The sequence below is a fragment of the Schistocerca cancellata genome, chromosome 11 (assembly GCF_023864275.1).
Source record: "Schistocerca cancellata isolate TAMUIC-IGC-003103 chromosome 11, iqSchCanc2.1, whole genome shotgun sequence".
NCBI lineage: Eukaryota > Metazoa > Arthropoda > Insecta > Orthoptera > Acrididae > Schistocerca > Schistocerca cancellata.
The window spans coordinates 14,862,735-14,887,445 of record NC_064636.1 but is presented as its reverse complement, the minus strand read 5'-3'; the positions used below and the strand labels follow the sequence as shown (position 1 = coordinate 14,887,445).

The 24,711-nt window shown below is 46.7% G+C and overlaps 1 protein-coding gene across 1 annotated transcript in view; it reads left to right on the top strand.

Annotated features, from left to right (window-relative positions):
- LOC126108825 (uncharacterized) overlaps positions 1-24,711 on the top strand; it is a 175,401-nt gene that overhangs the window by 16,133 nt on the left and 134,557 nt on the right. The window contains exons 3-6 of the mRNA XM_049914189.1: positions 6,175-6,409; positions 11,146-11,222; positions 13,044-13,166; positions 22,518-22,658. Coding sequence (XP_049770146.1) covers positions 6,175-6,409; positions 11,146-11,222; positions 13,044-13,166; positions 22,518-22,658 — 576 coding nt within the window. The remainder of the gene's footprint in view (positions 1-6,174; positions 6,410-11,145; positions 11,223-13,043; positions 13,167-22,517; positions 22,659-24,711) is intronic.

The window sequence follows — 24,711 nt, the reverse complement described above, 5'->3', positions numbered from 1 at the left end:
GTGTGTCAGACCCACCATACTTGCTCCGGACACTGCGAGAGGCCTGTACAAGCAATGATCACACGCATGGCACAGCGGACACACCAGGAACCGCGGTGTTGGCCGTCGAATGGCGCTAGCTGCGCAGCATTTGTGCACCGCCGCCGTCAGTGTCAGCCAGTTTGCCGTGGCATACGGAGCTCCATCGCAGTCTTTAACACTGGTAGCATGCCGCGACAGCGTGGACGTGAACCGTATGTGCAGTTGACGGACTTTGAGCGAGGGCGTATAGTGGGCATGCGGGAGGCCGGGTGGACGTACCGCCGAATTGCTCAACACGTGGGGCATGAGTTCTCCACAGTACATCGATGTTGTCGCCAGTGGTCGGCGGAAGGTGCACGTGCCCGTCGACCTGGGACCGGACCGCAGCGACGCACGGATGCACGCCAAGACCGTAGGATCCTACGCAGTGCCGTAGGGGACCGCACCGCCACTTCCAAGCAAAGTAGGGACACTGTTGTTCCTGGGGTATCGGCGAGGACCATTCGCAACCGTCTCCATGACGCTGGGCTACGGTCCCGCACACCGTTAGGCCGTCTTCCGCTCACGCCCCAACATCGTGCAGCCCGCCTCCAGTGGTGTCGCGACAGGCGTGAATGGAGGGACGAATGGAGACGTGTCGTCTTCAGCGATGAGAGTCGCTTCTGCCTCGGTGCCAATGATGGTCGTATGCGTGTTTGGCGCCGTGCAGGTGAGCGCCACAATCAGGACTGCATACGACCGAGGCACACAGGGCCAACACCCGGCATCATGGTGTGGGGAGCGATCTCCTACACTGGCCGTACACCACTGGTGATCGTCGAGGGGACACTGAATAGTGCACGGTACATCCAAACCGTCATCGAACCCATCGTTCTACCATTCCTAGACCGGCAAGGGAACTTGCTGTTCCAACAGGACAATGCACGTCCGCATGTATCCCGTGCCACCCAACGTGCTCTAGAAGGTGTAAGTCAACTACCCTGGCCAGCAAGATCTCCGGATCTGTCCCCCCATTGAGCATGTTTGGGACTGGATGAAGCGTCGTCTCACGCGGTCTGCACGTCCAGCACGAATGCTGGTCCAACTGAGGCGCCAGGTGGAAATGGCATGGCAAGCCATTCCACAGGACTACATCCAGCATCTCTACGATCGTCTCCATGGGAGAATAGCAGCCTGCATTGCTGCGAAAGGTGGATATACACTGTACTAGTGCCGACATTGTGCATGCTCTGTTGCCTGTGTCTATGTGCCTGTGGTTCTGTCAGTGTGATCATGTGATGTATCTGACCCCAGGAATGTGTCAATAAAGTTTCCCCTTCCTGGGACAATGAATTCACGGTGTTCTTATTTCAATTTCCAGGAGTGTATGTGTGGAGATGTCTGTCTACCCAGCCCCATACTCTTTTTCTTGTCCCAGGCCCTATCTAACGAGGGCTAACGTCGGTGTCACGTGGTAACCTCCCCTAATAATTAATTAACCATTCCTACCTGCTAGGTTTCCCCAGATTACTTGGATCTGAACACAGGCCAGGTCCACAGAGGGAGCAGTGCCCAGTAACAACCGATGTCCGTAGTTCCCCACCCGGTCTGAGGCCTATAGACCGAGGAGTGCCGACTTCGGAATGCCGTAAATGCCACTTTGAGTTACTTTACCGTTGCTGCATATTATCTGTACCCAGATGTGTGTCTGGGTAGATCTGTAGGCAGTACACTTCCATCTGCGGAGAGTGTGGTGCCCAATAGGCAGTCGCATCGGTATACCCTGGTCCACTTTGATAGCATCTGACTTTGTAATCGCGCCAAAAACCCGGCTGATGAGTTACTTTACCACTGTTACCTGTGGGAAAAGACTTGTAGATTGGCCACAGCCGTAGGAAGTTCAGTGCCCAGTAGTTGCTCATATCTGTAAACTCACATCCAGCCCTGGGTCCACTCTCAATGATGGCTGACATTGGAATCCTGTGGAAATCTCTCTGGTAAGTGCCCATATGTGCCCATATGTGCCCATATGTGCGTATACGGAAGACTGACATTCCAGTCCTATCGAAACCACACTGACCTGTAGTGTGTTCCCTGTATAGTGCCAATCTAGCTAGAGGCTTATGTGCGAATGCTGCCTGTTGCTTACCTGCGTAGTTAAGATCCATAATTATCACACTGAAGACATTATCTTGCTGAGCATTTGGGAATAGTGCCTGCATAAAGAGGGCGCATTTCCTGTGCGTATCTAGGTACTAGACAATACAGTAGTGTTCATGTCAGATGCCACTGGGTGATCAAAAAGTCAGTATAAATTTGAAAACTGAATAAATCACGGAATAATGTAGATAGAGAGGTACAAATTGAGACACATGCTTGGAATGACATGGAGTTTTATTAGAACCAAAAAAATACAAAAGTTCATAAAATGTCCGACAGATGGCGCTTCATCTGATCAGAATAGCAATAATTAGCATAACAAAGAAAGACAAAGCAAAGATGATGTTCTTTACAGGAAATGCTCAATATGTCCACCATCATTCCTCAACAATAGCTGTAGTCGAGGAATAATGTTGTGAACAGCACAGTAGAGCATGTCCGGAGTTATGGTGAGGCATTGGCGTCGTATGTTGTCTTTCGGCATCCCTAGAGATGTCGGTCGATCACGATACACTTGCGACTTCAGGTAACCCCAAAGCCAACAATCGCACGGACTGAGGCCTGGGGACCTGGGAGGCCGAGCGTGACGAAAGTGGCGGCTGAGCACACGATCACCACCAAGCGACGCGCGCAAGAGATCTTTCACGCGTCCAACAATACTGGGTGGAGCGCCATCCTGCATAAACACCGTACGTTCCAACAGGTGTTTATCAGCCAGGCTGGGGATGATGCGATTCTGTAACATATCGCCGTACCTCTCAGCCGTCACGGTAGCAGTTACAAAACCAGAATCACGCATTTCCTCGAAGAAAAAAGGGCCGATAACGGTAGATGTGGTAAATCCAACCCACACCGTTACTTTCTCGTCGTGCAACGGAGTTTCCACGACAGTTTTAGGATTTTCGGTAGCCCAAATTCTGCAGTTGTGGGCGTTGACAGACCCTCGGAGCGTGTAATGAGCTTCGTCGGTCCACTACACGTTACTCGGCCAATCGTCATCTTCCGCCATCTTTTGAAACGCCCACACCGCAAATGCCCTCCGCTTCACTAAATCGCCAGGTAACAGTTCAAGATATTCATGGATTTTGTTCGGATAGCATCGGAGGGTACGCCCAAGTGCCAATTAAACAGTGGTGTACGGAATGCCGGTGCGACGTGCGACTGCACGAGCGCTGACTTCCCCGTGCACAGACGAACCTGCTACAGTCTCTATTTCTTCCTGAACTGTCTCAGCAGCATTACGCCTTGTGCTCGGTCGGCCACTACGGGGACTATCGTCTAAACAACCCGTGGCTTCGAACTTCAAAATCATTCTCGCCACAGCTGCAACTGTCAACGGACCTTTACCCATATGAACCCCCTTCCTATGGCGATAGGATCGTAACGCTGAACTAGCACGTTCCCCATTCTGATAATACAGCTTCACTAAAAGCGCCTTTTCTGGTAACGTCAACATGCTGCGACTGCTGGCGCATCTGATTCTCTCTCTCTCTCTCATTACACCTCCTTTTATACACGATTGTCATGTGCAGTCACTGACATTTTGCTGTCCAGCGCCATCTGTCGGACATCTTGTGAACTTCGTTTTTTTTTCTCTCTTTTTTCTAATAAAACCCCATGTCATTCCAAGCATGTGTGTCAATTTTTACCTCTCCATCTACTTTATTCTGTGGTTTATTAAGTTTTCAAATTTATAATGACCTTTTGATCAACCAGTGATTTTCAAAATACCACCGAGATACAGTCAAGTGATGACTGAGGCAGTATTTTTTTTATTTTTTAGTTGGCATGTCTCTCTCGACTCCTTCAGCCAGGATGACAGTGTTATGAAGTATACCACAATGCCCTCTGTGAGAGACATGATGCTTATTGAAACTGTTCTCTCATTTAAACTGTGTTGGAAGGTAGGAGAGAGATAATACAGCGAGAAAAGCTTCTTGTATAAATGCTCTCACCGTGCAGTTTCTGAGATAAAGCCACAAGTTAAGTTGCGAGATTGGGTTGTGAGTGGTACCGGGATAGCTCAGCTGGTAAGAGCATGAATGTCAGAGGACTTGGGTTCAAGACCCAACATGGTACACAGTTTTAATTTTGTTAGAAAGTTTCAAAATAGCACACACAATCCACTGTGCAAAACAATTGGATCGATAAGATATTTTGAGGATCTCCACCACCAGCATAAGAGAGGATCCAGTTAAAAGAAGAGTTACGACAACAGGATATGTGGTAAGATACCTGGAAGTAACATTAATGATTCTAGGAGTAGCTGTTGATGGTGAAATCTGCAGCGCAAGGCAGAGATTGGAATATGTCCAGCAAGTAATTTGGGACATAGGTTTCAAGTACTTCTCTGAGATGAGGTTGGCACAGGAGAGAATGTTGTGGTGAGCCACTTCAAACCAATAAGAACACAAGTTAAAAATGTGGAAAGAGATGGAAATGAGTAGAAAATAGATAATTAGGTAGAGAAAATGCTCGGCCAGTAGATCCTGAACCCCGCATTGGCTCACTATTCAATATTACACTGCTTGAAAAAAAATTAGTACACCTGAAAACATGACGTCGATGTTGATCTGATGATGGCATGTGCCATCTGGCAGATAGCAGATATGTCGATGATGGTTTCATTGTCGTCCACCAACGGGTAGCGTAATTGCATAGCTACCAGAGGGCCATATGTCTCTACCATTTAATAGGGACTCAAAAATGGTTCAAATGACTCTGAGCACAATCGGACTTCACTGCTGAGGTCATCAGTCCTCTAGAACTTGGAACTACTTGAACCTAACTAACCTAATGACATCACACATCTCCATGCCCGAGGCAGGATTCGACCCTGCGACCGTAGCGGTCATGCGGTTCCAGACTGTAGCGCCTAGAACCGGTCGGCCAGACCGGCCGGCAATAGGGAATCCTCACACCAAAGGTTCAGTGAGGTGAAGACGTGTGAAGAAAGCTGACTACCCTGCCAGGTGGCACAAGGATTGCCACACCTGCTTGCTAAGGAGGAGATCCTGGGTTCGAATCCCGGTCTAGTACACATTTTCAGTCATTGCCAGTGATTCCGTGCAGCTGACAGCACTGATCCTACCTTCAATTTACATATAATTCTGGTATTAGTGGTCTCGTGAACATTCCCACACCCGTAGACCAGGTTTCGGATGTCCATGCAGCCCAGATGACTGCGTTTTGTCGCCTCTGATGATTTTTGAAAAAAAAAAAAATTTGAATCATTTTGGACTCTTCTTTCAGGCCACAGCACACCTCCACAGAACCTTGTTTTTGTTCAGCGGTCGGCGGTCGTCTCACGAACTGCTCATCCACCCTTTCCATTCCCAAAACTGCTTCTACAATTCGCTGCGCTGTACTCCAAGTGTCTCCAGACAGCTCCGCAGTTTCTTCAGTGGTCGTTGATTACACGAAAGTTTTCAGGATTTTCATGTGTGTTCGGATCGTGGAACGACGACCAGAACGAGGTTTGTCGTCAGCTGACGTTTCGCAATTTTTGAAACGGAAAAAAACCACTGAAACACTTCAGCTTTCCCCATACCACCGTCCTTTTACGCCGTTCGCAACATTTCAAGACTTTCTGTTCCACTTTTTCCGAGCAAGAAAGTAGAATTCACGGCAGCACACTGTTCGCGAAAATCTGCCATTGCAAAAACGAAAAAAACAGTTGTCATTTTAAACTCTGCCGAAACCACTCCTGGTATTCAACGACATCACTAGGCGTGACTGAGGAATGTTCGTTCTGTGCGCTCCTAGCGGCCAAACGTGGTACTACAAGCGCTCTGCGAAACAAAAAATTAGTTCGGTTTCGTTTGGGTACCCCGTCATAGGTAATTTTCGTTCTGTGCTGTTTCCGTCCCACTGTAACACCGTAAGGTCACTGATGCATAACGGGAAACTACGAAATAGCCGTCACTTCCTGAACACACCTCATTTGCGGTGTGTGTGACGTTTCGGCCACTTGTCGGAGCGCATCATCAGGGCACTACGGCCTGCGTGTTGCAGCGAGGTGCGCCGCACGGTGCGCTTCTCCGAGAGCACAGTGCTGCCCCCGGACTCGCCGCTGCTGCCTCCGCCCCCGGAGATGATCACGCCGCCCCCCATCCCGACGCCAGACTCGGCCACCAGCGACGACGGCGGCGGCGCCGGGGGCGGCGTCACTAAGTTCTTCCCGTCGTCGCCTCCCCCAGTCCCAGCGACCATCCCGCCGCCCCCAGAGGAGGAGCTGGCCGTGGAGGCGGTGGAGGCGGCGCGTGACGCGCAGCTGGAGGCGGAGGCGGACGAGCACGCTTTCGCCGCCCCCGATGCGGGCAGGCTGGGGGCGAAACCGTCTGCGGCCAGGCAGCTCTTCGGGGATAACTACAGGTGCGTATCCGAGACGGGTACAGTACACAGAAGAATGGAAAAGAAAATTGAGGATCTGTTAGATGACGATCAGTTTTGCTTCAGAAAAGATAAAGGCAATAGAGAGGCAGTTTTTCGCTGCAGTTGAAAATGCAGGGTAATTCAAAAAGTAGCAGTACACTATACTATATCAAAAACCCTGTAGGAATGTGGAATATTCCTGTACAGTATGTGTGAGGTATGATATGTACTGAACATGGGCACCATCTTGAAATCGGCCATCTTGGAGAAATCGGCCACCTGGGAGAAATCGGCCACCTTGTAGAAATCGGTCACCTTGGAGAAATCGGCCACCTTGTAGAAATCGGTCACCTTTGTAGAAATCGGCCACCTTGGAGAAATCGGCCATCTTGGAGAAATCGGCCACCTGGGAGAAATCGGCCACCTGGGAGAAATCGGCCACCTTGGAGAAATCGGCCACCTTGGAGAAATCGGCCATCCTGGAGAAATCGGCCAAGAGATCGGCCAACTAGAAAGAAATCGGCCACCCTGGAGAAATCGGCCATCCTGGAGAAATCGGCCAAGAGATCGGCCAACTAGAAAGAAATCGGCCAACTAGAAAGAAATCGGCCAACTAGAAAGAAATCGGTCATCTTGAAGAAATCGGCCATCTTGAAGAAATCGGCCATCTTGAAGAAATCGGCCATCTTGAAGAAATCGGCCATCTTGAAGAAATCGGCCATCTTGAAGAAATCGGCCACCTTGAAGAAATCGGCCATCTTGAATCTAAGTGGAAAGGGGATCGAGTGATATCATCAGATAACATCAGCACTTGTACAGGTTCATTACTGTAATCAGATGCGAAATAGCAGTTACGGTTCAAACGCTACAACACATTTTGAATGGAATTACAGGCTGGACTGTTCTCCATAAAGGACAGTCATTTAGTGTGTTCAACACGGCGATTCTGATCGTCCCTGGTTAACGCAAATGTGAAGGTGCTGAATCCAGTCATCGTGCACGCGTAGGAGGATCCAGCAGAAATGCTGTCACACGCTCCTTTAGTGCATCGCTCGAGGTGCTGTCTGTTTCCTATTTCCTCTGCTGATGTTATCTGATATATCACAACACCCACTTTCCGTTTAAAAAAATTGACTTAAATTCAAGATGGCCTATGTTCAGTAAATGTCGTAATAGATAGACCACCTCACCTGTACTTTACTGGAATATTCAGATTTCCCCATTCCTGGTGGGTTTTTGAGATAACAGAGTGTACCGCCACATTTAACTCACCATGTAGCAGTAAGACGGAAGAAAAATTAAGAGACACTCATACGATTTGTGGGCCCGGAGAAAGCATTCATAAAATATTGCAAAATGTTTGATATCCTGAGGAAAGTTGGGGTGAGCAGTAGGGAAAAATGGGAAATATACAATATGTAGAAGATCTGAGGACTGGAACACCAAGAACGAAATGGTCGTTTTAAAAAGTGTGTAAGACAGGGATGTAGCCTGTTGCTCAATCTGTACATCGAAGAAAAGAAAAGAAAAGTTCAAGAGTGGGATTAAAATTTAACATGAAAGCCTGTCAGTAGTAAGATTTGCTGTCTTCAGTGCAAGTAAAGAAGAATTACAGGATCTGATGCATCGAATGTTCAGTCTAATTGAGTACAGGACTGAGAGTAAATCGAAGAAAGACGAAAGTAATGAGAAGTAGCAGAAACGTGGTCAGCGAGAAACTTATGGATGGGATGATGAAGTGAATGAAGTTGAGGAATTCTACTACAGGGGCAGCAAAATAACCAATGACAGACAGAGCAACGAGGACATCGAAAGGAGACTAGCACTGACAAAAAGGGCATTTCTCGCCATCAGAAGGCTATTAGTGTCAGACATAGGCAATAATTTGAGGAAGAATTTTCTGAGAATGTACGTTTGGAGTACAGCGTTGTATGGTAGTATACATGGACTGTGGGAAAACCGGAACTAAAGCATTTGAGACGCGATGCTATAAAGAATGTTGAAGATGAGGTAAGGAATACGGAGATTCTGCGCACAATCGGCTAGGAAAGGAATATAAGGAGACAACTGGAAAGAAGGAGGTAGGACATCTGTTAAGACACCAGGGAATAACTTTCTTGCTAGTAGAGGGAGCTGTAGAGATTAGAATACATCCAGCAAATAACTGAGGTTGTGGGTTGCTAGTGCTACTTTGAGGTCAAGAGGTTGGCACAGGAGAGAAATTCGTGACGGGCCACATAAAACCAGTCAAAAGACTGATGGAAAAAAATCTATGACCTCTAGTATTGCGGAATTGGGGTACCTGGTCTAACTATAAAAATAGCTACGCCTACGTATTACCGGACCGGGGGTTCTTAGATGAGAAGAGATGAGAGATTCGTGAGACAAACCAAACTGTGAAAGAAACGAGGAATGTGCGTGAATGTGAAGGAATGAGGTGGCATACTTACCATATTACAAATACAAAAAGTGTTAGATCCATTTTGTCAAGCAATTAAGTTGAATCGTTATACACGACCTTTCACGTCACTCTTTTCCAGGTATGATTACTACACTACTGGCAATTAAAATTGCTACACCAAGAAGAAATGCAGATGATAAACGGTTATTCATTCGACAAATATGTTATACTAGAACTGACATGTGATTACAATTTCACGCAATTTACGTGCATAGATCCTGAGAAATCAGTACCCAGAACAACCACCTCTGGCCGTAATAACGGCCTCGATACGCCTGGGCATCGAGTCAAACAGAGCTCGGATGGCGTGTACAGGTACAGCTGCCCGTGCAGCTTCAACACGATACCACAGTCCATCAAGAGTAGTGACTGGCGTATTGTGACGAGCCAATTGTTCGACCACCATTGACCAGACGTTTTCAATTGGTGAGAGATCTGGAGAATGTGCTGGCCAGGGCAGCAGTCGAACATTTTCTGTATCCAGAAAGGCCCGTACAGGACCTGCAACATGCGGTCGTGCATTAGCCTGATGAAACGTAAGGTTTCGCAGGGATCGAATTAAGGGTAGAGCCACGGGTCGTAACACATCTGAAATGTGACGTCCACTGTTCAAAGTGCCGTCAACGCGAACAAGAGGTGACAGAGACGTGTAACCAATGGCACCCCATACCATCACGCCGGGTGATGCGCCAGTATGGCGATGACGAATACGCGCTTCCAATGTGCGTTCACCGCGATGTCGCCAAACACGGATGCGACCATCGTGATGCTGTAAACAGAACGTGCATTCATCCGAAAAAAATGACGTTTTCCCATTCGTGCACCCAGGTTTGTCGTCGAGTACACCATCGCAGGCGCTCCTGTCTGTGATGCAGCGTCAAGGGTAACCGCAGCCACGGTCTCAGAGCTGATAGTCCTTGCTGCTGCTAACAGTCATCGGATCTCGACCGACGCGAGCAGCAATGTCGTGATGCGATAAACCGCAATCGCGAGAGGCTGCAATCCGACCTTTATCAATGTCGGAAACGTGACGGTACGCATTTCTCCTCCTTACGCGAGGCATCACAACAACGGTTCACCATGTAATGCCGGTCAACTGCTGTCTGTGTATGAGAAATCGGTTGGAAACTTTCCTCATGTCAGCAAGTTGTAGGTGTCGCCACAGGCGCCAACTTTGTGTGAATGATCTGAAAAGCTGATGATTTGGATATCACAGCATCTTCTTCCTGCCGGTTAAATTTCGCGTCTGTAGCACGTCATCTTCGTGATGCAGTAATTTTAATGGCCAGTAGTGTAGTTTGCGTGGGATTCAGATGAAACAGTGGAGCCCGCATCTCGTGGTCGTGCCGTAGCGTTCTCGCTTCCCACGCCCGGGTTCCCGGGTTCGATTCCCGGCGGGGTCAGGGATTTTCTCTGCCTCGTGATGGCTGGGTGTTGTGTGCTGTCCTTAGGTTAGTTAGGTTTAAGTAGTTCTAAGTTCTAGGGGACTGATGACCGTAGCAGTTCAGTCGCACAGTGCTCAGAGCCATTTGAACCATTTGAAACAGTGGAACAAAATATGGCGCCCGTGCACTTGTGTGTGTGTGTGTGTGTGTGTGTGTGTGTGTGTGAGAGAGAGAGAGAGAGAGAGAGAGAGAGAGAGAGAGAGAGTGGAAGAGAGGGAGAACAATAATAATCTTGCAGTGCACCCTCAGTAGTTTTACAATTTCGTCCCTCATGAGTTTTCATCGGAACTAAAAATACAAAAAAAGATGTAGCGTAAAATGACTGGGAAATATAGAAAGTCAAGAGGTTTAAGATGAAGAGGAAAATTAAGAAAAATTAAGAAATCCTCCAATCATGGTGCGACAAAAATTTTTTTGAAAGGAATTTTTAATTTGAAATGTGGTACTCGCGCATGTGAGCCAGTCACGTCCGTCGATATCGTAGTCGTAGGATACAGACGTAGTTTTGTAAGTACGGAGGTGCGTGATGCGTTTCGGCTGACCGGTGCTCGCGCCATCTTCAGGAATGGCGAACTGCCGGCAACGACGGTGCTGCGCCAGTTCGAGGAGGCGAAGCGCGCCAAGCTGTCGCAGTACTACAGCGAGCTGCAGCAGCAACAGCAGCGCTTCCACAACCACAACCACAACCACCACAGCGCCGGCGACGGCAGGCACTCGGACGACGACGATGACGCGGCGTCGACGGCGCTCCGCCGGGACAACAGGCTCATCTCGGCCGCCAGGTACTCCCGCCTCACTGGCCGACCTCCTGCTTTCCTTTTTTTTGCAATTTATTGGGTTTTTATATTAAAAAATTAGAAACCCGCCTCGATTGCGGAAAAGCACCTAGTGGTGTTAACCCAGGTTTCGGCGCAGATAACTACACCTTCTTCAGAACAACAATAAAACCCACAAGTGTCTAAGAAGACCTTGTCAATGATTAAAAGAACACCACAGCTGTACATTTGTAAACGAAAAAGAAAAGGAAAACACAAACAGTACGTATGTACAAAGTCAAAACCACTTCTTTTAGATAACCTAATCATTGTGGTTTGAGGGGGGCAGTTCACAAATGGTTTAATTCATACTTAACTGGAAGATTGCAGAAAGTTGAAATAAGTGGTTCACGTAATGTTAAAACAACAGCTGATTCCTCAAACTGGGGGGGCTATCAAGTATGGGGTCCCACAGGGTTTGGTCTTAGGTCCTTCACTGTTCTTGATATACATAATGACTTACCATTCCACATTGATGAAGATGCAAAGTTAGTTCTGTTTGCTGATGATACAAGTATAGTAATAACATCCAAAAACCGAGAACTAAGTGATGTAAATGATGTTTTTCACAAAATTATTAAGTGGTTCTCAGTTAAGGGACCCTCTTTAAATTTTGATAAAACACAGTATATACAGTTCCGTACAGTAAATGGCACAACTCCAGTAATAATGTAATTTTTTATACTCCTGATTCGGAAAGTTTATCGCTCTTACTCTACAAGGAGTGAATTAAATTCCTGTGTAAACTATTATTAGTAGAATAGGCGACTCTGAAATTATGAGCTTTGAGTAAACACGCCAATTTGTAACTTATATTGCGTATGTAAGGGATAGATATCGTTGCCACTTGTCATCTAACGCATCCCCTAGGGTGGAAGACGTAATATTATTATTATTTATTTTCTTGTTATACATCTGTCTTACCAACTGTGGCCTATAGCCATTATAAGTAGCAATATTCTCAAGTGTGAGCAGTTCAGTTTCTACCGCATCTGGTGCAAGAGGGATAGCTGTAACTCGATGAATATTAGAATGAAAAAAGGCCATCTTATGGGCGTACGGATGGGCCGAGTCTGCAGGTATAATACTGTCAGAAAACGTGTTTTTCCGAAAAATATTAAATTCAATGCTGTTGTCAACCACAGTTAAAGTGAGACCCAAAAAAATTGAGGACCTAGTATCGGATTCTCGCTGCGATGTTGAAGGTTCTTTATTGGCTTTTGGTGCTGCCCATAAAGTCAGCTCAACAGGTGTAGAGCTGAAACTTCCTGGCATATTGAAACTGTGTGCCGGGCCGAGACTCGAACTCGGGACCTTTGCCGTTCGCGGGCAAGTGCTCTACCAACTGAGACGAGGTACTGGCGGAAGTAAAATTGTGAGGACAGGTCGTGAGTCGTGGTTGGGTAGCTCAGTCGATAGAGCACTTGCCCGCGAAAGGCAAAGGTCCCGAGTTCGAGTCTCAGTCCGGCACACCGTTTTAATCTGCCAGGAAGTTTCAAAATCGGCGCACACTCCGCTGCAGAGTGAAAATGTCATTCTGGAGGGGTAGAGTTGCTGCCTCTGGATCACAGGGACTCGGGTTCGTCTTCCGGCTAGGTTGGGTATTTTCTGTGCCCGGGGACTAGGTGTTTGTGTTGTCCTCATCATTTCGTCGTCATGATTCGTGAAAGTGGCTAAATTGGACTGTATGGAGACTGAGACTTTGTACGGGCACTGACGACCGCGCAATTCAGTGCCTCACAAACCAAACCTCATCATCAACAATTGGACGTTGTTTTCCTCTTCCAGGTCGGAGGGCGAACTGTGCTGTGTCCAGAGCGAGACAGATGATGATGACGAGGCAAGCATCAGCAGCACGGCCAGTATTCGCAGGACCATCGAGAGGAATGCGCTGAGGAGGAGTCTGCTCAGGTACGCATCGACAGTTTAGTTTAATCTCAGTGTTTCTGCAGTACTTCTTCACCTTCTCACCATTCAGTTTTCTTCCTTCCTTCTCTCCATGTTGTGTGCTCAGGTATACCTCACCCACTATTTTTTTTTAATCTTCATGTTTTTCCAGTATTCCTTCATAATCTCATCATCCTGTTTTTCCCTTCCTTCTGTCCATGTTGTCTGCTCAGGTATACCTCACCCATTGTTTTTTTCTTCATGTTTTTCCAGTATTCCTTCAACTTCTCACCATTCTGTTTTTCCCTTCCTTCTGTCCATGTTGTTCTCGACTTCTCAGTTCACCTGTCCCTAAAGTCTTGTAAATTGAGTATTTGATTCGTAAAAAAGTTTTTCTCTGTTACTTCGTATTCATAGATGTTGTTTCTTTCTAGTCCTTTCCTTATTTCTGTAATCCATTCTGTGCTCCATTTCTTTTTCCAGAAATACAGTTAGTTTAATCTCAGTGTTTCTGAAGTACTTCTTCACCTTCTCACCACTCAGTTTTCTTCCTTCCTTCTCTCCATGTTGTGTGCACAGGTATACCTCACCCACTATTTTTTTTAATCTTCATGTTTTTCCAGTATTCCTTCATATTCTCATCATCCTGTTTTTCCCTTCCTTCTGTCCATGTTGTCTGCTCAGGTATACCACATGTTGTTTTTTTCTTCATGTTTTTCCAGTATCCCTTTAACTTCTCACCATTCTGTTTTTTCCTTCCTTCTATCCATGTTGTTCCCGACTTCTCAGTTCACCTGTCCCTAAAGTCTTGTAAATTGAGTATCTGATTCGTAAAAAAGTTTTTCTCTGTTACTTCGTATTCGTAGATGTTGTTTCTTTCTAGCTCTTTCCTTATTTCTGTAATCCATTCTGTGCTCCACTTCTTTTTCCAGAATTACAGGAATATGTAAATGGTGCACACTTATCTTGATCTCCAAAATGATGTTACTTATCATCTCATGATGCGTTTCGGGAAAAATCCCATCATCAGGTCTCTCAAAATAAGTACGGGGTGTCTTTCTGCTCCACTCTGTAACACTATCAGTGCCCAACTGACATACACAAGTTGACACTGTACGAGGTAAACAATTATGCCAGTAAGTGGTGTTAGTGATAGTAGCGCCAATAACATTGGGCGTAATTATTGTTAAGTGGGAAACACATTTCTATGAGAGGGGGTTCAATAAGTATTTCAGCATAATTTTTTTTCGGGGAGCAAGTTGGTTTCATTCAGGATTCCAATACAGCATTGCCAATTCTTTCAGCTACAAAACCCTATTTTTCAACGTAACCTCCGTTCATTGCGATGGCCTTACACCACCTTACTGGGAGAGCCTGTATAACCATACGGCACTACTCTACTGGATGACGTCAGAGTCAACGTCCTGCTCCATCAGTAACCTCCCCATCATCAACGTACCGCTTCTCACAGAGTGTATCCTTCGTTGGGCTGAACAGATGGAAGCCAGAAGGCAGAAGCGTGTCAGCACTTCCAACAGAGAGGTCGAGTCATGCATCGAGGTGTTTCATTGTGATCCATCGATAACATCGGACGAGAGTGTCCACACGTTCCGGGAGTCACCACTGTACGGCTGGCCGGCTGGGGGAGGTGGGGCAGGTTTACGCGACCTTGTTGTGATGAAGACGGACACTTCGCCCAACGACTCACCGTGCTTTTGTTCACTGCCAGTTCCCTGTGGACATTCCTCGAGCGCCTAAGAGTATCTGCGATGCTCTGCTTTTCTGCCAAAACAGACTCATTGCCAGGCCTCTACTTGTGTGCCCCCCTGTTACAGATGCCATTTCGGAGGCTGCGTATAGCACCGGCAGCTACTGGAACTTCATGAAACTGTAGGCGCTGAAGTGGAAATATTCCGAGATGTCTCACAACAAATTTCGCATCTTTTTTCAGCCGAAATTGCCCAGGGAAAACAAAGTGTTACATCACTTACTGAGCGCCACTCGTGTTATTTATAAGAGACGCTCAAAAAGTTTCCAATTCAGGTTGTTGCTGCAGCGTAATGCAACGTAGCGCTACTCCAGTGCGGGTATATAAGCACCGACATGTAGGAATGGCTCAGTGTGGCATTCTTGTCTTTCCAGTGTGCTTGCAGTAAACGCAGAAACATGAGCTATAGCAACTTAATTACCGAATGCGTCTAAGCAGGCCCAGCCTACTGTTATTGCTGTCTCAGCTGCCGAAGAACAGATACATGTAGACATCCACCGAATACTGAAGAAAGTGTATGGGATAGGAAGTCTGTCAAAAAGCACCGTTGTGGAATGGTGCGCCAAGTTCCGCCCCGTTTGCAATTCGACCTGAGGCACCGCTTCATCTGGGAAGCAGGCCAGCTCCGTCCATTGCTGACAACTCAACTGGTATACATTCGAGCACCCAGTCCGTAGTCCTGACCTCTTCCCAGGCGATTATCACGCCTTCAGTCCCTTAAAGATGGGCCTTGGATGTCGACGATTCCTGATCGATGTGCTGCAGGCAGTTTTGGACATTTTCACGCAACAGGACACGGAGTATCACCAAATGGGTATCCTCAAACCGGGTGTCGGTGGTGACATAGCCTCAATACTCGCGGCCATTTCGCCTGATTGGCGTACTGATTCTTGTGATCGCCATACTTATAAATCAAGGAACTTCTTACCAAACAAATCATGCTATACTATAAGGACCCTAGCTCCAAAATTCCATAGCTGCGGGAATTTGAACATAGAAAGAGAGACACAGCGAGATAGCTGAGTATAAAAATTTCAGCCAAAGTGTTTAAAAGCAACGTTACATGGCACAATCAAATGTATATCAATAAATACAGTACTGGCCATTAAAATTGCTACACCAACAAGAAATGTAGATGATAAACGGGTATTCATTGGACCAATATATTATACTAGAACTGACATGTGATTACATTTTCGTGCAATTTGGGTGCTTAGATCCTGAGAAATCACTATGCAGAACAACCACCTCCGGCCGTAATAACGGCCTCGATACGCCTGGGCATTGAGTCAAACAGAGCTCGGATGGCGTGTACAGGTACAGCTGCCCATGCAGCTTCAACACGATACCGCAGTTCATCAAGAGTAGTGACTGGCATATTATGACGAACCAGTTGCTCGGCCACCATTGACCAGACGTTTTCAGTTGGTGAGAGATCTGGAGAATGTGCTGGCCAGGGCAGCAGTCGAACATTTTCTGTATCCAGAAAGGCCCGTACAAGACCTGCAACATGCGGTCGTGCATTATCCTGCTGAAATGTAGGGTTTCGCAGGGATCGAATGAAGGGCAGAGCCACGGGTCGTAACACATCTGAAATGTAACGTCCACTGTTCAAAGTGCCGTCAATGCGAACAAGAGGTGACCGAGACGTGTAACCAATGGCACCCCATACCATCACGCCGGGTGATACGCCAGTATGGCAAATGACGAATACACGCTTCCAATGTGCGTTCACCGCGATGTCGCCAAACACGGATGCGACCATCGTGTTGCTGTGAACACAACCTGGATTCATCCGAATAAATGACGTTTTGCTATTCGCGCACCAAGGTTCGTCGTAGAGTACACCATCGCAGGCGCTCCTGTCTGTGATGCAGCGTCAAGGGTAACCGCAGCCACGGTCTCCGAGCTGATACTCCGTGCTGCTGCAAACGTCGTCGAACTGTTCGTGCAGACGGTTGTCGTCTTGCAAACGTCCCCATCTGTTGACTCAGGGATCGAGACTTGGCTGCACGATCCGTTACAGCCGTGTGGATAAGATGCCTGTCATCTCGACTGCTAGTGATACGAGGCCGTTGGGATGCGGCAAGGCGTTCCGTATTACCCTCCTGAATCCACCGATTCCGTATTCTGCTAACAGTCATTGGATCTCGACCGACGCGAGCAGCAATGTCGCGACACGGTAAACCGCAATCGCGATAGGCTACAATCCGACCTTTATCAAAGTCGGAAACGTGATGGTACGCATCTCTCCTCCTTACACGAGGCATCACAACAATGTTTCACCAGGCAACGCCGGTCAACTGCTGTTTGTGTATGAGAAATCGTTTGGAAACTTTCCTCACGTCAGCACGTTGTAGGTGTCGCCACCGGCGTCAACCTTGTGTGAATGCTCTGAAAAACTAATCATTTGCATATCACAGCATCTTCTTCCTGTCGGTTAAATTTCGCGTCTATAGCACGTCATCTTCGTGGTGTAGCAATTTTGATCCTCATTTTAATAAAATTGATGATGGGTCCTCCTGGAACTCATCGTGAGATGATAGTGAATTTATTTTGGCGATCACCACAAATATTTCATCATTTAGTGCGAATCTGTTCGCAGATATCCTTAGAGGCTTTTTATCTAAAGTGATAAAAAGAGTAATAATTCCTAAATTTAGCGGCACCACCGAAAGAGGATTATTAATCTTCAATTTGTCATTGCTTCAGGTATTTCCTGTATATTTCGCTAGCTCTTCTCTTAACATCTCTTTTCCCAGTTGTCTGTAATGCGTATTACTCCTTCGTTTTTTGTAGTAATGCGTCTTTTTACAATCTATTTGTTCAGCTTACTGTTCACATACATCTAAACACCCTGATCTTGCCACTGTGCTAAACTGTTTTAGTTTAGAGATTCTAGATAACGTTTCATGTTGTAGATACTGTTTACTCAAACCAGCTGCTCTCTCTTGTGTGCAAATTTTTCTAGTCACTCCTTCTGCGTATTTTCTCCAAGATTTTTAAATTAACGAAGCTGCTCTATTTACTTATTTGCTTCTATGTATTTTGTTGCATTTTTTTTCTTTCGAATTCTGTCCTTTTAGCTGCCATTGTGTCTCCAATTCTATTTTTCCCAGAAGATTTATTTGAGTAACTGCTTCTGCCATATTTTATGGAAGTGTTGCAAAGTAAGGCACAAAAGGCGGAAAGTTTGCCTTAATTCCAATTGATTTCCATCCCCCAATTAGTGGTTCAGTTGTCATGCGGCCACGTTGGAAACCTTCATACGTGAATCACATGAGTACAAGCAACAGTTCAGCCACACACCACTGTCCATTTATACTTCGTGTATGCGATACTACGCCATCTGTATATGTCAGTATCGCTATCCAATGACTTTCGTCACGCCGGCCGGAGTGGCCAAGCGGTTCTAGGCGCTACAGCCTGGAACCGCGCGACCGCTACGGTCGCAGGTTCGAATCCTGTCTCGGGCATGGATGTGTGTGATGTCCTTAGGTTAGTTAGGTTTAAGTAGTTCTACGTTCTAGGGGACTGATGACCTCAGAAGTTAAATAGCATAGTGCTCAGAGCCATTTGAACAAACTTTCGTCACCTCAGAGCAGTTACCAACTGTGGAACCCAAAAATTCCTAAAGGTACAAAATTAGTAGCAAGGGTGATATTAGGCACTCTGACCTTACAATAAATTTGGGACGAAAAACCTTCATATGCTATGTCGACTTTTAGATGTCGTCATGTTCATGAGACCATTACGATTTTCTGGATCACTGGGTGTAAATTTGTTGTTGTTGTTGATGTGGTCTTCAGTCCTGAGACTGGTTTGATGCAGCTCTCCATGCTACTCTATCCTGTGCAATCTTCTTCATCTCCCAGTACCTACTGCAGCCTACATCCTTCTGAATCTGCTTAGTGTATTCATCTCTTGGTCTCCCTCTACGATTTTTACCCTCAACGCTGCCCTCCAATACTAAATTGGTGATCACTTGATACCTCAGAACGTATCCTACCAACAGATCCCTTCTTCTAGTCAAACTGTGCCACAAACTTCTCTTCTCCCCAATCCTATTCAATACCTCCTCATTAGTTACGTGATCTACCGATCTAATCTTCAGCATTCTTCTGTAGCACCATATTTCGAAGGCTTCTATTCTCATCTTGTCCAAACTACACTCCTGGAAACTGAAATAAGAACACCGTGAATTCATTGTCCCAGGAAGGGGAAACTTTATTGACACATTCCTGGGGACAGATACATCACATGATCACACTGACAGAACCACAGGCACATAGACACAGGCAACAGAGCATGCACAATGTCGGCACTAGTACAGTGTATATCCACCTTTCCCAGCAATGCAGGCTGCTATTCTCCCATGGAGACGATCGTAGAGATGCTGGATGTAGTCCTGTGGAACGGCTTGCCATGCCATTTCCACCTGGTGCCTCAGTTGGACCAGCGTTCGTGCTGGACGTGCAGACCGCGTGAGACGACGCTTCATCCAGTCCCAAACATGCTCAATGGGGGACAGATCCGGAGATCTTGCTGGCCAGGGTAGTTGACTTACACCTTCTAGAGCACGTTGGGTGGCACGGGATACATGCGGACGTGCATTGTCCTGTTGGAACAGCAAGTTCCCTTGCCGGTCTAGGAATGGTAGAACGATGGGTTCGATGACGGTTTGGATGTACCGTGCACTATTCAGTGTCCCCTCGACGATCACCAGTGGTGTACGGCCAGTGTAGGAGACCGCTCCCCACACCATGATGCCAGGTGTTGGCCCTGTGTGCCTCGGTCGTATGCAGTCCTGATTGTGGCGCTCACCTGCACGGCGCCAAACACGCATACGACCATCATTGGCACCAAGGCAGAAGCGACTCTCATCGCTGAAGACGACACGTCTCCATTCGTCCCTCCATTCACGCCTGTCGCGACACCACTGGAGGCGGGCTGCACGATGTTGGGGCGTGAGCGGAAGACGGCCTAACGGTGTGCGGGACCGTAGCCCAGCTTCATGGAGACGGTTGCGAATGGTCCTCGCCGATACCCCAGGAGCAACAGTGTCCCTAATTTGCTGGGAAGTGGCGGTGCGGTCCCCTACGGCACTGCGTAGGATCCTACGGTCTTGGCGTGCATCCGTGTGTCGCTGCGGTCCGGTCCCAGGTCGACGGGCACGTGCACCTTCCGCCGACCACTGGCGACAACATCGATGTACTGTGGAGACCTCACGCCCCATGTGTTGAGCAATTCGGCGGTACATCCACCCAGCCTCCCGCATGCCCACTATATGCCCTCGCTCAAAGTCCGTCAACTGCACATACGGTTCACGTCCACGCTGTCGCGGCATGCTACCAGTGTTAAAGACTGCGATGGAGCTCCGTATGCCACGGCAAACTGGCTGACACTGACAGCGGCGGTGCACAAATGCTGTGCAGCTAGCGCCATTCGACGGCCAACACCGCAGTTCCTGGTGTGTCCGCTGTGCCGTGCGTGTGATCATTGCTTGTACAGCCCTCTCGCAGTGTCCGGAGCAAGTATGGTGGGTCTGACACACCGGTGTCAATGTGTTCTTTTTTCCATTTCCAGGAGTGTATTTATCGTCCATGTCTCACTTCCATACATGGCTACACTCCATATAAACACTTTCAGAAAAGACTCTCTAACACTTAAATCTATACTCGATGTTAACAAATTTCTCTTCTTCAGAAACGTTTTCCTTGCCATTGCCAGTCTACATTTTATATCCTCTCTACTTCGACCATCATAAACAGCGAAGCTCATCTCCTACTTTAATTGTCTCATTTCCTAATCTAATTCCCTCAGCATCACCCAACTTAATTCGACTACATTCCACTACCCTCGTTCTGCTTTTGTTGATGTTCATCTTATATCCTCCTTTCAAGACACTGCCCATTCCGTTCAACTTCTCTTCCAGGTGCTTTGCTCTCTCTGATAGAATTGCAATGTCATCGGCGAACGTCAAAGTTTTTATTTCTTCTCCATGGATTTTAATTCCCACACCGAATTTTTCTTTTCTTTCGTTCGCTGCTTGCTCAATATACAGATTGAATAACATCGGGGAGAGGCTGCAACCCTGTCTTACTCCCTTCCCAACCACTGCTTCCTTTCCGTGCCCCTCGACACTTTATTTTACCCCTGCCACCTTCAGAATTTCAGAGAGAGTATTCTAGTCGACATAGTGAAAAACTTTCTCCAAGTCTACAAATGCTATAAACGTAAGTTTGCCTTCACTGACTTATCTTCTTAGATTAATCGTAGGGTCAGTACTGCTTCGTGTATTCCAACATTTCTACAGAATCCAAAATGATCTTCCCCGAGGTCGGCTTGTACGAGTTTTTCCATTCATCTGCAAAGAATTCGCGTTAGTATTTTGCAGCCGTGATTTATTAAACTGATAGTCCGGTAATTTTCACATCTGTCAACACCTGCTTTCTTTGGGATTGGAATTATTATATTCTTCTTGAAGTCTGAGGATACTCCGCCTGTCTCATACATCTTGCTCACCAGATGGTAGAGTTTCGTCATGACTGGCTCTTCCAAGGCTACGAGTTTTTATAATGGAATGTTGTCTACTCCTGGGCCCTTGTTTCGACTTTGGTCTTTCCGTGCTCTGTCATATTCTTCACGCAGTATCCATTTCATCTTCATATGCGCCCTCTTCCATTTTCATAATTTTGCCTTCAAGTAAATCGCCCTTGTATAGACCCTCTATATACTCCTTCCACCTTTCCACTTTCCGTTCTGCGCTTAGGACTGGTTTTCCATCTGAGCTCCTGATATTCATACAGGTGGTTCTCTTTTCTCCAAAGGTCTCATTAACTTTCCTGCAGGCAGTATCTGTCTTACCCCTAGTGACATATGCCTCTACATCCTTCCATCTGTCCTCTGGCCATCCTTACTAAGCCATTTTGCCCTTCCTGGCAATCACTTTTTTGGACGTTTTATTCCTTTTCGCCTGCTTTATTTACCCCGTTTTCATATTTTCTCCTTCATCAGTGAAATTCAATTTTTCTTCTGTTACCCAAGGATTTCTACTAGCCCTCGTCTTTTTACCTACTTGATCCTCTGCTGCCTTCACTATTTCATTCCTCAAAGCTACCCATTCTTCTTCTACTGTATTTATTTCCCCCATTCCTGTCAATTGTTCCCTTATGCTCTCCCTGAAACTCTGTACAACCTCTGGTTTAGTCAGTTTATCCAGGTCCCATCTCCTTAAATTCCCACCTTTTTGCAGTTATTTCGTATTTATTCGCCAATGCCAGACTTTAGACTCTCAATAAATGTGGCCTTCCTGTACGCGAATATATGTAACGTCGGAGTGCAGGGTGTGGCACACAGACCACGACTTACGGGAGTTTGGGTCCGGCCGTGATTCGTGCACGGATAGCCGAAGCGGTTGAGGTGACCGCCACCGCTCGTGTAAAGCGGGATGTCCGGGTTCGAGCCCCGGTCCGTCGCAGTTTTCATTGTCGTCATTCTAACACATACTCGATGCTGATTCGTATTGGTAATGGCGAATAGATGTCCCGTACAAAATTGGAAAGTTGCCTGTGACGTTTCTAACGTGTGTTGCGGTTCACCTTCAGGTACGAGCCCGGGTCGCGCGGCGTGCACCCCAGCCGGCGGGCCCACGGTTCGAGCCACGGCGCCTCCGAGGAGTCTCTGGTGGAGCGCATTCGCCGCCTCACCTGCGACCTGGACGGCGAGGAGTCCGCGCCGCCTGCCAGGTTCGTACCCCTGATGATGAGTTTCGAGCAGCCGAAACTGCAGTTTGTTAAAAAAAAAAAAAAAAAAAAGGAAGATAGCGGCAAACGTGGTGAAACACAGAAGTGCCGCCCAGTCTTCCTCCATCTCTAATGACCTCGTCACCGATGGGGTGTGTAACCCGAATCTTACCGAAATACACGGTCATCCGTAATTGTTCATTACGTAAGTTACCAGTAGGAATCTACACTAAAATACCTGACTCGCCCTCCAAGAGTTTCTGTACGAACGTAATTGATATCTACATCTACATCGATACTCCGCAAATTACATTTAAGTACCGTGCAGAGGGTTCGTCGAACCAGCTTCACAATTCTGTGATATTCCAGTCTCCTATGGCGCGCGGACAGAACGAAAACCTATACCTTTCCGTATGCGCTCTGATTTGCCTTATTCTATCATGGTGATGGTTTCTCCCTATGTAGGTCGGCGTCAACATTCCGCATTCCGAGGAGAAAGTTGATGACTGGAATTTCGTGACAAGATTCCTCCGCAACGGAAAACGCCTTTGTTTTAAACCCAAATCTTCTATCATTTCAGTTACTCTCTCTCCCTTATTTCGCGATAATACAATACGTGCCGCCCTTCTTTGAACTTACTCGATGTACTCCGTCAGTCCTACCTGGTAAGGATCCCACACCGCGCAGCAGTATTCTAAAAGAGGACGGACAAGCTTAGTGTAGGCAGTCTCCTTAGTAGGTCTGTTACATTTTCCAAGTGTCCTGCCAATGAAACGCAGTCTTTGGTTAGCCTTCCCCACAACATTTTCTGTGTGTTCCTTCCAATTTATGTTATTCGCAATTGTAATTCCTAAATATTGTTAAATTTACGGCCTTTAGATTTGACTGATTTATCGTGTAACTGATGTTTAACGGATTCCTTTTAATAATCATGTGGATGACCTCACACTTTGTTATTTAGGGTCAACTGCCAATTTTCGCACCATAGAGATATCTTTTGTAAATCGTTTTGCAATTTGTTTTTGATCTTCTGACGACTTTACTAGTCGACAAGCAACAGCGTCATCTACAAACAACCGAAGACGGCTGCTCAGATTGTCTCACAAATAGTTTATATAGATAAGGAACAGCAAAGGGCCTATAACACTACCTTGGGGAACGCCAGAAATCACTTCTGTTGTACTCGATTACTTTCCGCCAGTTACTACGAACCTCTCTGACTGGAAATGACAAATCCAGTCACACAACTGAGACGATATTCCGTAAGCAAGCACTTTCGCTACAAGCCGCTTGTGTGGTACAGTGTCAAAAGCCTTCTGGAAAACCAAAAATATGGAATCAGTTTGAGATGCCATGTCAATAGCACTCAACACTTCATGCGAGTAAAGAGCTAGTAGTGTGTCACAAGGACGATTTTTTTCTAAATCCGTGTGACTGTGTGTCAATAGGCCGTTTTCTTCGAGGTAATTCATGATGATCGAACGCAAGGTATGATCCACAATCCTGCTGCATATTGACGTTAATGATACGGACCTGTAATTTAGTGGATTACTCCTGCTAACTTTCTTGAATATCAATGTGATCTGTGCAACTTTCCGGTCTTTGTGTATGTCGAGCGAACGGTTATGTACGATTGTTAAGTATGGAGCTAATGCATGAGCATACTCTGAAAGGAACCTAATTGGTATACAGTCTGGACCAGAAGACATGCTTTTTTTTAAAATCATTTAAGTTGCTACTTCTACGTTACTCATGTTGGCAGCTGTTCTCGATTCGAATTCTGGAATATTTACTTCGTATTTTTTCGTGAGGGCGTTTCGGAAGGCTCTGTTTTGTAACTCTGGTGTGGCAGCACTATCGTCGATAGCATCTCCATTGTTATCCCGCAGAGAAGGCATTGATTGTTTCTTGCCGCTAACATACTTCACATACGACCAGAAACTCCTTGGATTTTCTGCCAGGTTTAGAGACAAAGTCTTCTTGGAGAAATAATAAACAACCAGTCAGTTGCAAAACAGAGAGTTTATTGACCATGATATCAGCGGTTATAAAAACA